The 15,209-nt window shown below is 37.6% G+C and overlaps 1 protein-coding gene across 5 annotated transcripts in view; it reads left to right on the forward strand.

The window, feature by feature from the left end:
• The window catches only part of CACNB4 (calcium voltage-gated channel auxiliary subunit beta 4), an 85,321-nt gene extending 73,482 nt beyond the window's left edge, over window positions 1–11,839 (forward strand). For 2 of the 5 annotated variants that reach the window (XM_062579394.1, XM_062579395.1), the window contains one exon: window positions 3,898–11,839. In XM_062579394.1, coding sequence (XP_062435378.1) covers window positions 3,898–4,158 — 261 coding nt within the window. In that variant the 3' untranslated portion in view covers window positions 4,159–11,839. Of the gene's footprint in view, window positions 1–523; window positions 1,131–3,897 lie in introns of those variants that run through there. The other 3 variants (XR_009958857.1, XM_062579396.1, XM_062579397.1) reach the window with 3 other exon arrangements.
• The last annotated feature ends 3,370 nt before the right edge of the window (window positions 11,840–15,209 follow it).

The following is a 15,209-nucleotide window of genomic DNA, read 5'->3' on the forward strand; positions in this document are numbered from 1 at the left end:
TTTCTTCATTAGTTACTGTTCACTGTTTGGCAACTGCCAGCAGTGAGAACGCAAGCTAGAGCCCCGTGATCAGTGCAGTCAGCCAGTTGAGTGCGCCAGCACTTTGGGCTGCTTTTGCTTTAATGGGAAATAAAATGGCCATAAATTTTCTAGAAAGGAGTTAGCTCTTGAGGAGGAGAAAAATGACACTGTCAAATGATATTATAGCCATACTAGAAAATAGCATTTTTTTTTAATCTCGAAAAAAATGTCATTAGAAATGAAAACCTTTCAGATTGAAAATAAGCATGTACAATATGTCACAGCAGTTGAGCTGACAGTTACTATAGTTAAGGACGCAGAACAGTTTCTATAGCAATCCCATTTTTTGCCCTCATTACTTCAAAAAACATTCACTTTTGTTGAAAACGTCAATGTTTGTCTTTTGTCTCAGCAAAATGCCTTCGCCTTTTTGAGTTCTTTGAGTGTGAATAAAATACATTTTTTACCCATTGAAAAAAATTCTGACCATTTTTTTTCACAGGGATAGCTCAAAAACGGCTGAACTTTGAAACTTCAAACGTGGCATGTAAATAGCCCTTAATGAGAAGTACGTGCTTTACTTAGTTTGAAAACAGAAAATGTTTTTGTAATTACAGTTACGACTATTTGAAAAGGTCAAGATTGCAGTGAACGTTTACATTAAGTCTGAAAGTTTCAGAAGGAGATCTGTGTGTGTGACTTTTTGAGGAGTGTGCACTTTCTAATGTATGTCAACAGTAGAGTTGAGCGAATTACATTTAATGAATAATTCACCTGACAAATTTAACCTCTGTTCTGCTTATAGAATATCTGGAAGCAGGTAACAATTTTGGAGGAAATATTTCAGTGTTTTGAGTTAATAGAAATCTGGATTTTTTTGTGAGTGAATTGCACTTCACTGAAGGTGCATGATATTTGATATTCACCTTTCTAATGATGTGCTTGATTTTATTAGGATCAGTAAGTCACTGTTTCCTGACTGGCTGAACGCACAAGCACTCTTCTGTTACTGATAACGTGCACGTGTAAAATGTTGTTTCCATTTTCACTTGCCTTTAAAATTTCAGTTTTCCATCCCTTCATGACAATAAAATACCATCTGTAGACCTTTCACCTCTTCAGTTTCATTTTAAAAATTGGGTGTATCCACAGAATTTTTTTCAGGCATTTATTTATCTCTGATCAATGGACACCAGCAGTGACTGTGAAATGTTGCTCCATTTACTTAGGGAAAACTCACACTGAAGATGAAAATCACCCCTGTGCAGTGGGCTGGCTGAAGGTATGCATCACTTAATCCCCACTTCACCCGAATTGTGAAGACTTAGATGGGACTTCAATGGTGCTAGTTCTCTGCAGAGGGGTAAATTTCACCCTGAGTGAATGATGCCCAACTACAGGCTGCAGGATTTGGCTCTCAGTGCCACTTAAGCATTCTGGCCCATTTAAAGCGTTCCAGTGTTTTACATGGTTATCTCACATTTAAGATTTCCATCATCTGAAGTGCTTATCCACCTAAAGGATTTATAAGCCTTTGGAAGGATTTGCATCAGTTCTAAGTGTAATGATGTGATATGGTGATTAAAGCATTCATGCGAATCCTAGGAATTAAACTAACTTAAGTGCTTATTATGCAGTTAGAACTTACGCTGCTTATGACCTTAGGGCTCCTCCTTGCCTTTGGGGAAGAATTCAGCTCAGTCCTTGGGGAATATGTAGCAAGAGCTTTGTAACGTGATATCTGAAATGATACAGATTTGCTGGGACAATCTATTCATATGTGACCTGATTTGGACTTGGGAGTATCTGTTTTTTTTTCCTTTTTTTTTTAATTGATTGTGGCTTGGAGTTTTGTTTACTGAGAATCAAAATGTCTAGTTTAACTCAAATCTTTGGGCTTCATGAAGGTCACTGGGGGTGAAGTTAAATGGCATCGATAAAGTCAAAGTGCTCACAGCAGCGTGCCCCAGCTGCATCCCACCCTGGAGCATGTGCTGCATCTGCCAGAACCAGCAGCCACGTGGTCTTTGGTCATGACCTTGTCCGAAAGGGCAAGGTGACCACCTCCAGCTGGGTGTGGTTGCAGGTCTCCATAGGAAGTATATATTTTGTCATCACTAACTCCTAATGGTTAGTGGTTAGCCCTTATGGCTAATACCTGGCTAGGTCCAAACGTACAATTTAATCTAAATCCAGCTAATAGACTTAACTTTGTTAGTTCAAGTGTTGGAATATGTGTTTCTTAGGTTCCAAAGGACTTCTTACTGAAGGAAGGGTAATACTGTTTACCCTTCGGATTGTGCTGAAAGATCAAAGGTTATTTTGTGCATGACACCAACATGAACACACACCAGTTTTGTTCCACACTTGCATGTTTCAGGAGGGAAGGAGTGAGATCAGACTGACTACACGATCAAGGCAGTGAAACAAAGGTTTCTAGAACAGAGGCAAATTACGGGGATGATAGAGGGCGTGAGCATAGAAAGCTAAATGAGCTGCATGTTGACTAAAATTGTATGACTAGATCAAACGTTTGAGAAGTGTAATCTGTGCAGAAATATGTGGACCTTTGCAATCGGAAAGAGTATCAGCATACAATCAGTACTAAACCATGGTGCTCTAAGAAAAACTTGGGTACGGCATGGTAAAACCTAGTAAAACACAGTAACCTAGTGTGTGTGATTGCAGAACTGCACCTGTCTTGTATTAACTCTTTGTGGAGTCTCTTAGTGAGTAACCTTGGTAACATCTACCTATATTACGAGATGGGACATTGTATCTGCTATGCTGTAAATCTGTACCCTAACCAGTTACTTTCCCATGCAAACCAGCCTTTCTATATAAATGACAGAGTTAAACAATTGGCATACAGAAGGGACGTAGCAGTACAAGGAAGGATCTATAGCATACAGAGCATCAGCAAAAATTTCAGAGCTGGGAGGACCAGGTGACACTGTCCATGTGGACATGAACCTGAGGCCACAGGCATGCACCCGCCCTAGTAGCATTCTGTCATCAGTTACCACATCAGAAGAACAACACTGGGTCTGAATCTTGAGAAGGAGAAGAAATGACTTAAGTTTGTTCTGAAAACACGGATCTCTCTACCCTTGAGAGGTTTAATCTGTGGTAACAATAAACAGAAAGTTGTTTTTCCTGCATAGGCTACTTCTTCATTGAACTAATTTACCTGCAAAATTAGGAGCTAATTTTATGCATGTGACCAAAATAATACATTATCATTCTGGGAACGTAAGGATAGCAAAGGCTAAATCATTTATTTATTAAACAAGCTTACTAAAGATTAACTTATTTGAAAAACTAAAGATTAACGTATTTGAAATATTGTGTTTTAATTACAGGACTTTATTAATATATAATAATTTTAACCATCCCTCAGTTGCACGGTTAGCTGTTCATAATCTCCTGGTCATATAAAAGTTTTTAAATGGGCTTAGAGAGCTGTACCTTAAAAAAACCAAAAAACCAAAATCAAACTCTTCAGATGTTTTCTAAACCCGCATAAGTCAATGATGAAAATTTTCTAAGCAGAACAGAAACATGAATGTTACGTTCGTGATCAGAGAAAAGTGATAAATGCTGAATATATCAGCTCACTTTTCACATAGAATGACCTATAATATTTAACATGGCAAATGCCTAAGATATGCATTATAATACTGTGTTTGGTCTCCTTTCAGCTCTAGGAACCAGACCATTCTTGTAACCCATTCCCATAGCAAACAAATTTTAATATAAAGTGAATTACACAAAAGTGGATGGCTTCTGAAAGACCAGAATAAGCCTCAAAGCTAGCTTAAGATAAACAGAATACTTTTTTTCTGTATTAATCCTTGGATTCTTTAACACTCGTAGAGCCAGCGTATGAGACATAGCAACCATTCTACAGAGAACTCTCCAATTGAACGACGAAGTCTAATGACCTCAGATGAAAATTATCACAATGAAAGGGCTCGGAAGAGCAGAAACCGCTTGTCTTCCAGTTCCCAACACAGCCGAGATCACTATCCTCTAGTGGAAGAAGAATACTCTGACTCATACCAGGACACTTACAAACCCCATAGGACCCGAGGATCCCCTGGAGGATATAGCCATGATTCACGACATAGGCTATGAGTTTAAGAACCTGGGGAAAAATAGTATTCATCAGTTAATAACTTGCCATAACGTAGCTAGGAAAAAATAAATCATCTTAATTTGGCAGCTGTAACATGGTTATACTGAAGTTACACTCTGCTGTCACTTGATGTTAAGTAGGGGGCAAAAAAAATTTACCATGCCCTTATGTTTATGCCCAACCATATAGGTTGTTTTTGTTGGTTTGGGTTTTTTTTTCAGTACAACATTCACATTTATAGCCATACCTTTTACTCATCATTAGCTATTAGACTCATCAGTTTGTAATTTAGGGTACTTATCAAGGCACTTATAAAATAATTTCCTGTGCTGGAAATTCCAAATGACCAGTTCCAGTTGGAACCAATTTATAAACCAATTCCTGTTGGAATTTGGGTGAATTGACTGGAAAGTCGACTTGAGCATGTTGCAATCAATTGAAAAAAATACAAATGAAAAATCTGAAAATTACAGACACTAGAAGCCAAAAAATCAGCTACAGTATTTGTTTGCTGGAAGCTAAATTTATAAAGTTAGAATACAAGTATTTTTTTCTAACCACGTATTTCCAGAATGGCTTTTTCAGACAAACCAAATATAAACTGTCTGTAGTGCCAAATATCACAAATTAATGCAGCAGTTACAAAATACTTTCCAGTTTGAAATTATTTTTAAATCTGGCATGAGTGTTGCAGCAGAATGATTTTTTTGTTGTTGTTTTGTTCAGCCAGTACGGACATTTTTGTTGTGGTCAGCTGTGATGAACTGTGACAGGATAAGGGGAAGTAGAAACAGGAAAAAGAACAAACTCAAGAGTAGGTTGTATGGTTAAAGTTGGGGAAAAGTCATTTCTTTCTCTTGTTTACCAGAATACAGCTAGTAGTCCCAAAATAGAACATCAGTGTATAGATAATGTAATATTTTTTCTCCCATTTTTAATATTCTGCCTTTTTAAACGGAAAACAATACACTCTCCTTATCTAGTGTATAGAGTACCTACATTCCAGTACATCTGAGTACCTATATGTTACATCTTTCAAAATCCATCTTTGAATGTCTGCAAATTCCAGCATCGCACAAGAATCCTCCAGAAGAACATCAGCATAAATTTTACTGATGAAATATATGCTGGGGGGTGGGGGGGTTGAGCATTCGTAAATGATGAAAATTCAGAATAACATGTTGGTCACAATTAGCCTGCAATAAAAATAAGAATATCAAAAAATAACCCTGCTCACAGTAACATTGTAGAGCTGACATTTTTAATTCTAAGAACTATGATAACTCTTTGGAGATATTGCTGCCTTACTTCCTAACAAACACTTCTTCTCACCTACTGAGTCTTCAATTTTTTTAAAATAGATAAATTTATGTAATTAGACCTTATATCTTACATTATCAGTGAAGCCTTAGATCCAATATGATTGAAATAATTACTATAATTGACCATTTTATACAACCCACTGATGTATTTAAGCAGAGACTCCTGAAATTCCGCACTGCATGCATTTTCTAAAATTGACCGAATATATGCTGAACATGCATTTTTTATGCAGGTTCATGTCAAAAGTATTTTTTTGGAAATGAGTATTGTTAATTTTTATACTTGCTTGTTTTCTTCCCAAAGCCTGCTAAAGTAGGCTCTAGAAGCATGTAGCAGTAAATACATTTCCTGAGTATTATGAGGTCTTCTACTTTCTGGACCAATTTGCAAAGATCACTGATACTTTCCACCACTACTGAGCCTGGTTATCTTCTTGATGTTAACAACTGGAAAAGTAATTCATCTCATATTTGGAACAACCAAAAATAATGTACATCTCTAGCAGCATTAGAAGATAGCGGATGCATGATTATTTTTTTGAACAACTTTACCGCCTAAAAGAAGGCCTTAAACATCACTAGATGAGTCAAATGAGCCAGTTACCAGGAACAAAAATGTAACATATCTGCATCCATTGCAGTAATAGAGTTAAGAATGGATGCGAAAGACCTGATCCTGTTTGATTTCTCTCAGGCTGAATCCTTGCTGATTCCAAAGAGCATTTAGTTTGAGAAAGCACTGCAAGATCTGGTCTGGGAATGGTAGCTTAAGCTGTCTTCTCTAATATTTTCTGCTATAGCACAGTGGAGCATTCTCCAGTAATTTTTACAAATATTTGTTACATGTACAGCACACATACCTGCATGAGAAGGAAGGCATTAGGCAAAACATTTTTTCTGTAAGCTTTAATAAGTTTCTTGTTTGTGTGCATTAAAGTATTAATTGCAAAGAATGCACTGAGATGTATAAACCTAGATTAGACACCTGTTTATTCTGTAGTAGCATTAGGGATCAGATCATTAACTGCTTGAAGATATTTGCATTTTAATGGCAGGTAGCTGCAAAGCACCTACATATATTTTCTAGAAAACAAGATTACTGCTTTATCATTTCCTCGACAGAAAATGTCATTTATTCCTAGAGCCTTTTGGAGCCTTGTTTTGAAGTCTTCCATGTCATGCTAGTTAAGGGAAAGATCTACACAATACATATGCACAAATTCCATCAACAGCAGCATCTGAAGTGCCAAAACTACTTTGTTCTAATAAAAACAAGCTTTTGAGGGAAGTCATGTATTGTCTTGAAAGAACATGTTGGGTTCCTTTATTGTGTGGGTTTAAGTTCACTTTAGTATTGTATGTATTTAGTTTACCCTCTTCTCCCCCACACCCATTCCATTTGAATATAAGCAATCAGTTACAAAAGATCCAGCAGAACTCCTTGCTTGGTGGTTTTTTATTCTTTGAAGATAGTTATATCTTTAAGTACAAATATACCAAACGTGCTAATAGATTATTTATTTATTCTAGATAAAAGCTGTTGGAACTCTTTCATTTTAAACATAAATTATTTTTTAGGAAACAGTAATCAATAAAAGTTGCAATGTTGATCAAGACGTGTAAACTCATAGTATTTGCATTAGAACTTCAGCAGTGCTAGCCAGCTGTATTGTGATTTATTATGCGATGGCGCTATATAAAAATGTGAAGTTCATGTATTCCGGAATGAATACGAATAAGACCAATTTTCTATTCCTTATGCCATTTCTTCTTGTTGTTATAATATTATTGCAGCAAAGATCAGAGTTCTGTCCTAAACTCTGGCTTATAAGGAGAATTTTAGAAAGGTTTATAAAATGTTGGTGAGTTTTTGTTTTCTGAGTTTTTCATTAGGACACTTTGGGATTAATGCTAATTTAGTCAATAAAGGTGACATGACAATCTTAATATCCAAGGACAATATACTTCCATGCATCCATATGTTTATAAATGAATTAGCAAAGTATTTTAAAAATCTTGGAAGCTGCTTTAAAGACAATTCATTGTTAATCTTTCAATTTAAAATATTTTCTTTTTGGCAAGTTGTATTTGACAAATATACAGGTTCTTTTAATAATTACATAGATAAACATATATCCCATGGGACATGCCTCTTGAAAGTGATTATGTTTTCTGCCTGAGTATATTAAGAAGTTATTGCTTAAAGGAACATAACTAAAATTGTTTTATATTAAATTTTAGTTTAAAAACAATGGGACAAATTATATATTCATTTTTAAGCAGGTTTGACTGATTTAAAAAAATCAATTCCTCTGCTTGAGAATTCATAGTATAGTATAGCCCTACACCTAGACTTTCTCCTGAAAAATTACCTCAGCAGGGAAATCAAGTGATGCCCCAGATTTTGTGCTCCATGAGCAAAAGTAGTTTCTGATGGCACCAGATACTTGGTGTGTTCTCGGGACTGGGGGTGGCTCTGTGCCTTCAGCAGACACCTCTCCAGGGATGGTACTCGGAACGCTAGTTTTGGTTTTGCAGCACATAGAGAAATATTTTAGGGTTTTCTTCCTCAGATTTGAGAGCGCCTTCTGCAGATGACATCTGGGATGATGTCTTTATATGCTCCTTGCTTTTAAAATAACGTTTGATGAGTACTTACTAGAGTAGATTACCAGGAGGAGGAAAGGGAGTTGCAAGCTCCTGGTGCGAGCATGCTTTTGGCAGGTGTCTGCTGTGCCACCAGCGAGCTGCGGTGCTCCAAGTGCCAGGTGGTGGGAGCTACTGGAGATGTGCCCAAGCCTGTCGCTTTGGGGTCAGCCCGACTCCCCGTCTTCTGAGTTCGTTGTGGTCTCCATTCCGTTGATTCCTCTGAACTTCCCAGAATCTCACATCTTTACAGACATTAGCATTCTCAAAATAATATTGCTAATACTGTTATTTTGTAGTGTACTGGTCTGAGTAAATTAGGGCTTTCATCAGTCCATTACTTTCTTTAAGAATACATTAAACACGTTCTCTACTATATTTTGTTTTCTGAATTCAGTGTTTATGAAACCTGTCCTTGATTCCATAGTCCTCAATTTTTTAAAGCAAAAATAATTAGTGACCACCAATGAAACAATCAGATGCATACTGTGTAAAATACCACTTACACAAATCTGTCTTCTCTCCTAAAAATCTTTATTTTAAAATTAGGTTATGTTGCCTCAATGGGTATTAATGTAAGTTTGGATACATGGGGTTCTGCTATAATGTATTTTGTTGCAGCTACCTCTTATTGCTTCAAATAGTTCAACTAAGTGTGTCTGGACTGTATGATAATGTAACGTAGCCAACTCAAAATTGGGGAAATTAAATTCCTATTGTCTTTAAAACAATAGCAAAAGAGAGTATATTATTTTAAGAACAGTCATTTGAATAACCTTTAGTATATTGCTATTCAAGTCCAATTCATTTTATACAGGAAAATAAAGGTATGTCTTTGAAAATAAAGGTACATTTTAATAATGTAGAAAATTCATGTGTAAGGCATTGACTTGGATGAAGAGCTGCAAATGCTATTCAGTGTCAAAGTTTTTGCTAGTTTGGAGAAAAAAATCTTCTTCCTGAGTTGCGGAATCCACTTAGCAGGTCAAGAGAAATACTCTACTCAAATCCATTTGAATGTTTGGGGAAAGGGAGAAACACTTCCAGAACGCTAATAAGACCATATCAGCCCTCTGCAGAGTTTCTCTCTCTCTGTGAGGTGACTCTTGGTTACCTCCTTTGAAAGTGGTGCAGCTGGAAGTAACGGCGGCTTGGTCCTAGTGCAGTGCAGCAGACTTGCCTTTTCCCTTCGCGTTTGGTGGGGGTGAGCTGCCGCCCGGAGTCTCCCTAGCGCTCGGTCCTACAGGCAACTTCTGCTGGGCACAGAGTTTATTACTGTCTTGTCTGGAAGCCAGGAGCTGCCAGGTCTGACCATAAATGTCACGTGCCACTTATCATATGCCTTACAAATATTTCCTGAAAAATTAAAAATGATTGCCACCGTCCCCTTTGATACTCTGTATAAGCAGTAGAAAATCAGTATAGTAAGAAAATATATTGTACAGTACAAAATGATATATATTTGCCAATGACATAAAAACAAAGCAAGGAAAAAAGCACATTTATAATAGCACAAATTTACAAGAATTCCACGATTACACTTGGCATTGTATTTTTGAAAAAATAGGTAATTTTTTGATGCAGTGTCAATGAATTTATTGCATTTTTCATCAGTTTAAATTGCTGCCTGGTACTTCTAACAGTTTATTTCTAAGCCTTGCATTTTGCATATGTGATTTTTCAATAACTTGCATTCCTTCCATGTTAATTAATGAAAAGTATTTTTTTTAATTAGAAAGTCCCTGAATTCATTTGTTGTAGTTTCCTCCTCAAAACTGAAATTACGTGAATACAAACAAATTTCTAATTACAGCCAATGTACAGATTTTGGCATATGACTGATGACTATACCAGTAATGTTTATGGCCCAAGGTCTGGAATGAAATACTCCCAATAAATAGGTTCTTGGGGCTGTAATGCTACTTGCTTTTGTGCATCAGGGAAAAGGGGGGGAAGGGAAGACATTGCATTATAAGCACTGTGAGAGTCTACCCAGAACTTGCAAGGACATTGCTGAAAACTTAAGACAGGAAGGAAAGTAAGCTTACGGAATGCATGCTCAGACCCAAAATGTGTTTACATTTGAAACGGGCCTGATTCTCCTTTAATACATACAAGATAAAAGTCAGTGAAATTGTACAAGCAGAGCAAAGGAAGAGAATCAAGCGAAATACAATTTTATGTATGCACAAGATATAAAATGGTAGAATAATAAGCTGAAAGCAGTCATTCAAACTGAACCATGGACCTTGGGCTTTTCAGTTCCCAGAAAATCTGCTCCTCAGCCAAACTAGTTCCCAGTGATAGCCTGACTGTCCCATCACTAGTTCAGACTCACTATGGTAAAGACATTATTGCCTTTACTAAAGAAAAAGAAGAATGTATGTTTTCTTGCCCCCTTCTGTTCTTTCTTCTATAGATACTGTACGTGTAGCATTCTACAAGGCATGCTGGGTAAACTATACTATGCAAATGTGTACAATGTTGCATGATTTGCTCTCCCTCTGCTTTAGTGGCTTTCAAAGAAAAAAAAAGTGTTGTTATTTTTGTGAACAGAATCATTTAAAAAAGAAAATGCAGACTGCATGCTTGTAGTAGCCTCATTTCTATGGATTTGTTTTATGGAATTTAGATGTACAAAAATGAACTGCATTACAATAACTTTTCTACAATAAATCAAAAACTAGACAAACTGTTTAAAAGTCTTTTTTAAGTCTCCTTTTGTATTCTGCCCTCAAAAGATTGGAAAAATGCTCAGAAGAGTCAATTAAGAACAAAATGTTGCAGTGTTATTGTTTGGAGACAGCTTTTGGCAGCAGCTTAATGTGTTAACATTTTTTAGTAAAAATTAATGAGATTGTGAAGAAAGGGATGCATCTGGTCTGTGGAATGAATGACATTTATTTTTAGAGTGATCTGCTCTAAATTATTGCAGATCATAAGTACAGAAATACGTATTATAATTCACTATTCCATCAATAAGTAAGATACTTTCAGCCAACTGAAATCAATGGATTCTCATGAATGTTAATGGCTTTTGGATCTGTCTTTAATTTAAAACCTAGACAGAAACAAGCATCAAAATAATGTGAGGTATTAAGGATGAGGGAATAGTTAAAGCAAACACTTTTTATAATACACTGAAAGCAAGAAAGGGCTGAAAGGTACAGCCTTGAGCTAAGCCTGGAGAGCAATCCTAGAAGTGAAATTATGGGGTGAGTTCCCATATGGAGTTTGCTCCGCAGTGATGCAAAGAGTCTTTTTTCCTCAAAGGGAACCCATGGCCTAACAAAAAGGCTGCGATCATCTAAAAAATGTGGAAACACGGTGCGTTCACACTGGGTGCAGCAGCCGGGGACCAAACCGGCTCGGTGGAAGCACAGGTTTCTCATGGGCACCACCAGGCAGGCACAGAAGTTTGGCCATGTGGTCTCCCGTCAGCCGGTGAGCCCGGTCACGCCGCTGGCGGTCCCCTCGCGTCGTGAGCCCAGGCCGGGATAACCGCTTCCACGGTCTGCTTCACCAGAGACAGCAGGAGGCATCACCAGGTAAGCTGCATCGGACTACAGATTAATGTTTGCCACGTTTCTAAAGGACACATGCTGCTTTTTTAAATTAATTTAATTGGATCAGCTTGACTAAGTGTTCAAAATGAAATATAAAGCTTGTGAGTTTTGATTAAGCTATTAATAAAGTTCTTAACATCTTCCAGAGAAAATATATATATTCTTTTGTGTGTTTTCATATGTTCCTAGAAGTTAAAAGTTAACTAAGCCACCTATCTTGTCCATCTTCTCTACATGTTTGAGTTTCTTCTATATAGAGTTATTTTCCCTTCCATTGGTGAAATCACACCACAGGGAGACCCCGCAGTGCTGCTGCAGATGAATACCTAAAATGACCCAGTGTGCTCCATGGTCACTTGAAACAAGGCTTTCTGGACTCCAGGAGGAAATGGGTCATTGTGTTTGCTATAAACTGCACTGATTTATTTTCTTAGCATTCACCACGAATGGCAATCTGACATTAATGTTACCATGTAAAAAAAGCCCAGTAAATGTTAAATCAGGCTGAAGTACAAATGCCTTCAAACTATGGTTTAACTACCAGGAGGAAGCCATAGATGAAAACTTAACCTCCTAGTCCTAAAATACACCATATATTTATGGTGTATTTTCCTTTTGTCATCTCTGAATTGTGAGTACCTCTAATGCCTGGCACCTTCAGGTTTTAGCCTCAATGCCCTTGCACTGGTAAGCTGTTGTGCAAGTCCTTCATTTTACACAGGTCAGTCATGTATTTCCTTTCAGATAGACTAATGGCAGATGTAAATTTGAGCACATGGGCATCTTCAGCTTTAGAATTCATGCTTCTTAAAATATTTTTACTGAGCTGCAAAGGCATTATTAAGCCTTTGATAGTATACAGCAGAAGAGAGGAGCATTGGCAGCAGTGAATACACAGTCTTGCGCAGTCTGATTTGGCTCCAACAAGTGCTGGCTGCAGCTTTTTCAATTGCTTCAGTAAGTCACAAGTCTAAGAGGAAAAGTACGTGGCAAAATAAATCAATGCTCTTCTATTTAAAGATTTGAAATAAATAGTTCAACTGAATTTTGCTACCCTCTCCTTAGGTGGGCAAGTTCTGTCACACCTACGTAAATCTGAAATGAGCCCACAGATTTCAGTGAAATTACTCTGTGTTTACACTAAGGGCATGGGGAACAGAAATTTATCATAAGCATCTGAAATTTTCAGTGGAAGTACAGCAGAAAGAGAGATAATTGTAGGCCAATGAGTGATTCTGTTTCAAGCTGAATGCTGAGCTTGTGGAAAGTGTATCTTACTGGAGGATTTATTTCATTTGCCTGCCCATTGCACATCCCATCCGAGTGGAGCTCTAACATGGGTAGTGATGTTCTTGCTGAATACCTCAATTGCCCTTTTGCATTACCTGATGGCCTCCTATGAAGCCACTGCACTCCGCTATTAGACTTCCTTGCTGGTCATAAGAGGACAAATGAATTTTGGTAATATAAGCAACAGGAAACCATGAAAGTACATTTGTGTACTGCATTTACACATGTAAAAGCATTTCTATTTTTCCAAGGACATGCTGTTTTTCATATTCAGGGATAAAAATTGACAAAAAAAAAAAAACCCTCTGTTTATGGCCTGAATGACTAAAAATGTTACTAGCACAGTGCATGATTTATTTTTATCCTATCAGAGTATATTTGTAACATGCCAGTTTAATTTCTTCAACTATTAAAAACCATACATTCCCCTTCACTGCAACAAAGAGCATGGAAACTTTGTGCAGACAGGAATTCAGAGATTACTGCTGGCCTTGCTGCTTCAACTATGGGCCTGTATTGCACAAGGAAAAAGTGTAACCTAAGAAGCAAGAAGCCACAGTCGGAATAAAAGCGTGTAGAACAAAAGGGTCTAGAAGCAAAAAAATTGTCTTTGATCCAAAATGAGAAAGGAGTGTATTGTATGGGAAGGCGAGTAGACACCATGTGGAAAGATGAAGGAATTCCAGGCAGCAAGCAAACAAGCTAGAATTCAGCAGGAAGGTGTACCAGGCCACAAAGGGATAGGTGAAAAACAGAGCAAGAGGTAAGCATATATGTATAGAGGAAAAAGAGAGCCCACAATGTAGGTGAGAGGACAATATGGAATGAGGCATGAAGGCCAACAGCATGTATTTTAAGTGACAAAAATATTTTTATACATTATGTATGTGTGTGTATATATATATATATATATATACACACACTGCATAACACTGTAAATTAGGAAAAGAAGCATATCCAGAGTATTCTGTCCCAAATAAACAGGGATAAAGTACATCTCCATGGCTGGCCGAACTGGCATCTGACCAAAACTTCAAAATTAAAGGAACACAATCTGAATACCATGACGATAAATAAAGCCTTAACATTTTGAAGTTCAGAGAAAGACTGAGAAGATGTGTATGTAACTTAAAAAACAGACTTTCCACCAGTTTCACTTCTTCACACAATCTAAGTCATTTCTGCCAGGAAGCCAGCGAGTTTAGCTTACTCTTTCACAGAACTGCAGATGTGTTCTTTCTTCACCATGCTTACTAGCACTGTTTAAACAAAGATGCTTGCATCTAAAAGCTGTGCAATCTATTTGCAGCTCAGTAAAAATATTTTAAGAAGCATGAATTCTAAAGCTGAAGATGCCCATGTGCTCAAATTTACATCTGCCATTAGTCTATCTGAAAGGAAATACATGACTGACCTGTGTAAAATGAAGGACTTGCACAACAGCTTACCAGTGCAAGGGCATTGAGGCTAAAACCTGAAGGTGCCAGGCATTAGAGGTACTCGCAATTCAGAGATGACAAAAGGAAAATAAATTCATCTGTTTGTGCTTTTTAAAATGAGCAACTTCTTGGACGTGGACAAGAGAGATGAGGGTGTAAATCCTGCTCGTCTTGTCACTAGCCTGCTATACAAACATGCAGATAGCCTATTTATTGACTGTTCTTTCAAATAAAGTAGCTTGTGCTCCTGCTGTGCGTTGCATGGACCCCAAGCTCATAGATGTTCTCTGAAAATGCTTCTGGCTTGAATTTCTCTGAAGGGACAGGCAGAAGAGTTCATAGTTTGTGAATCCTACCTCTGGCAACACTGAGTTGCTTAGTTCACCTGAGACAGTGTAGGGTATGTACAAACAGTGTGATTCATCTTTAGACAATCTGGGTACTTCAAAAGAAAATGAGGCTATAGACCTTATACCACCAGGCAACAGCTCAGCAGTGACTTTCTGAAATGGGATCTTGGATGTAAGGACCTAAATTCCAGCTCAGTTTTAGTTAAGTTGCTGAAGTCTGTTTTGAGGGTCTCAGCCAAGTGCCATCTGCCTTCTGCAGCAGGACCCGTGGAAATGCAGCGCAAGGCACAGCTTGGGACCACGCGGTTTGCTCGCACACTCATGTTCCTCCTTGCCATGGCGCGTACCAACAGCCACAGCGAGCTTTGCTAGTGGTGGTGTGAGAAGCAATCATGTGGGAGTACTCTCTTTCTGCCAGTAACAAAACTTGCCTTTTT

This window comes from Rhea pennata, chromosome 6 (assembly GCF_028389875.1).
Source record: "Rhea pennata isolate bPtePen1 chromosome 6, bPtePen1.pri, whole genome shotgun sequence".
In the NCBI taxonomy this organism is placed as follows: domain Eukaryota; kingdom Metazoa; phylum Chordata; class Aves; order Rheiformes; family Rheidae; genus Rhea; species Rhea pennata.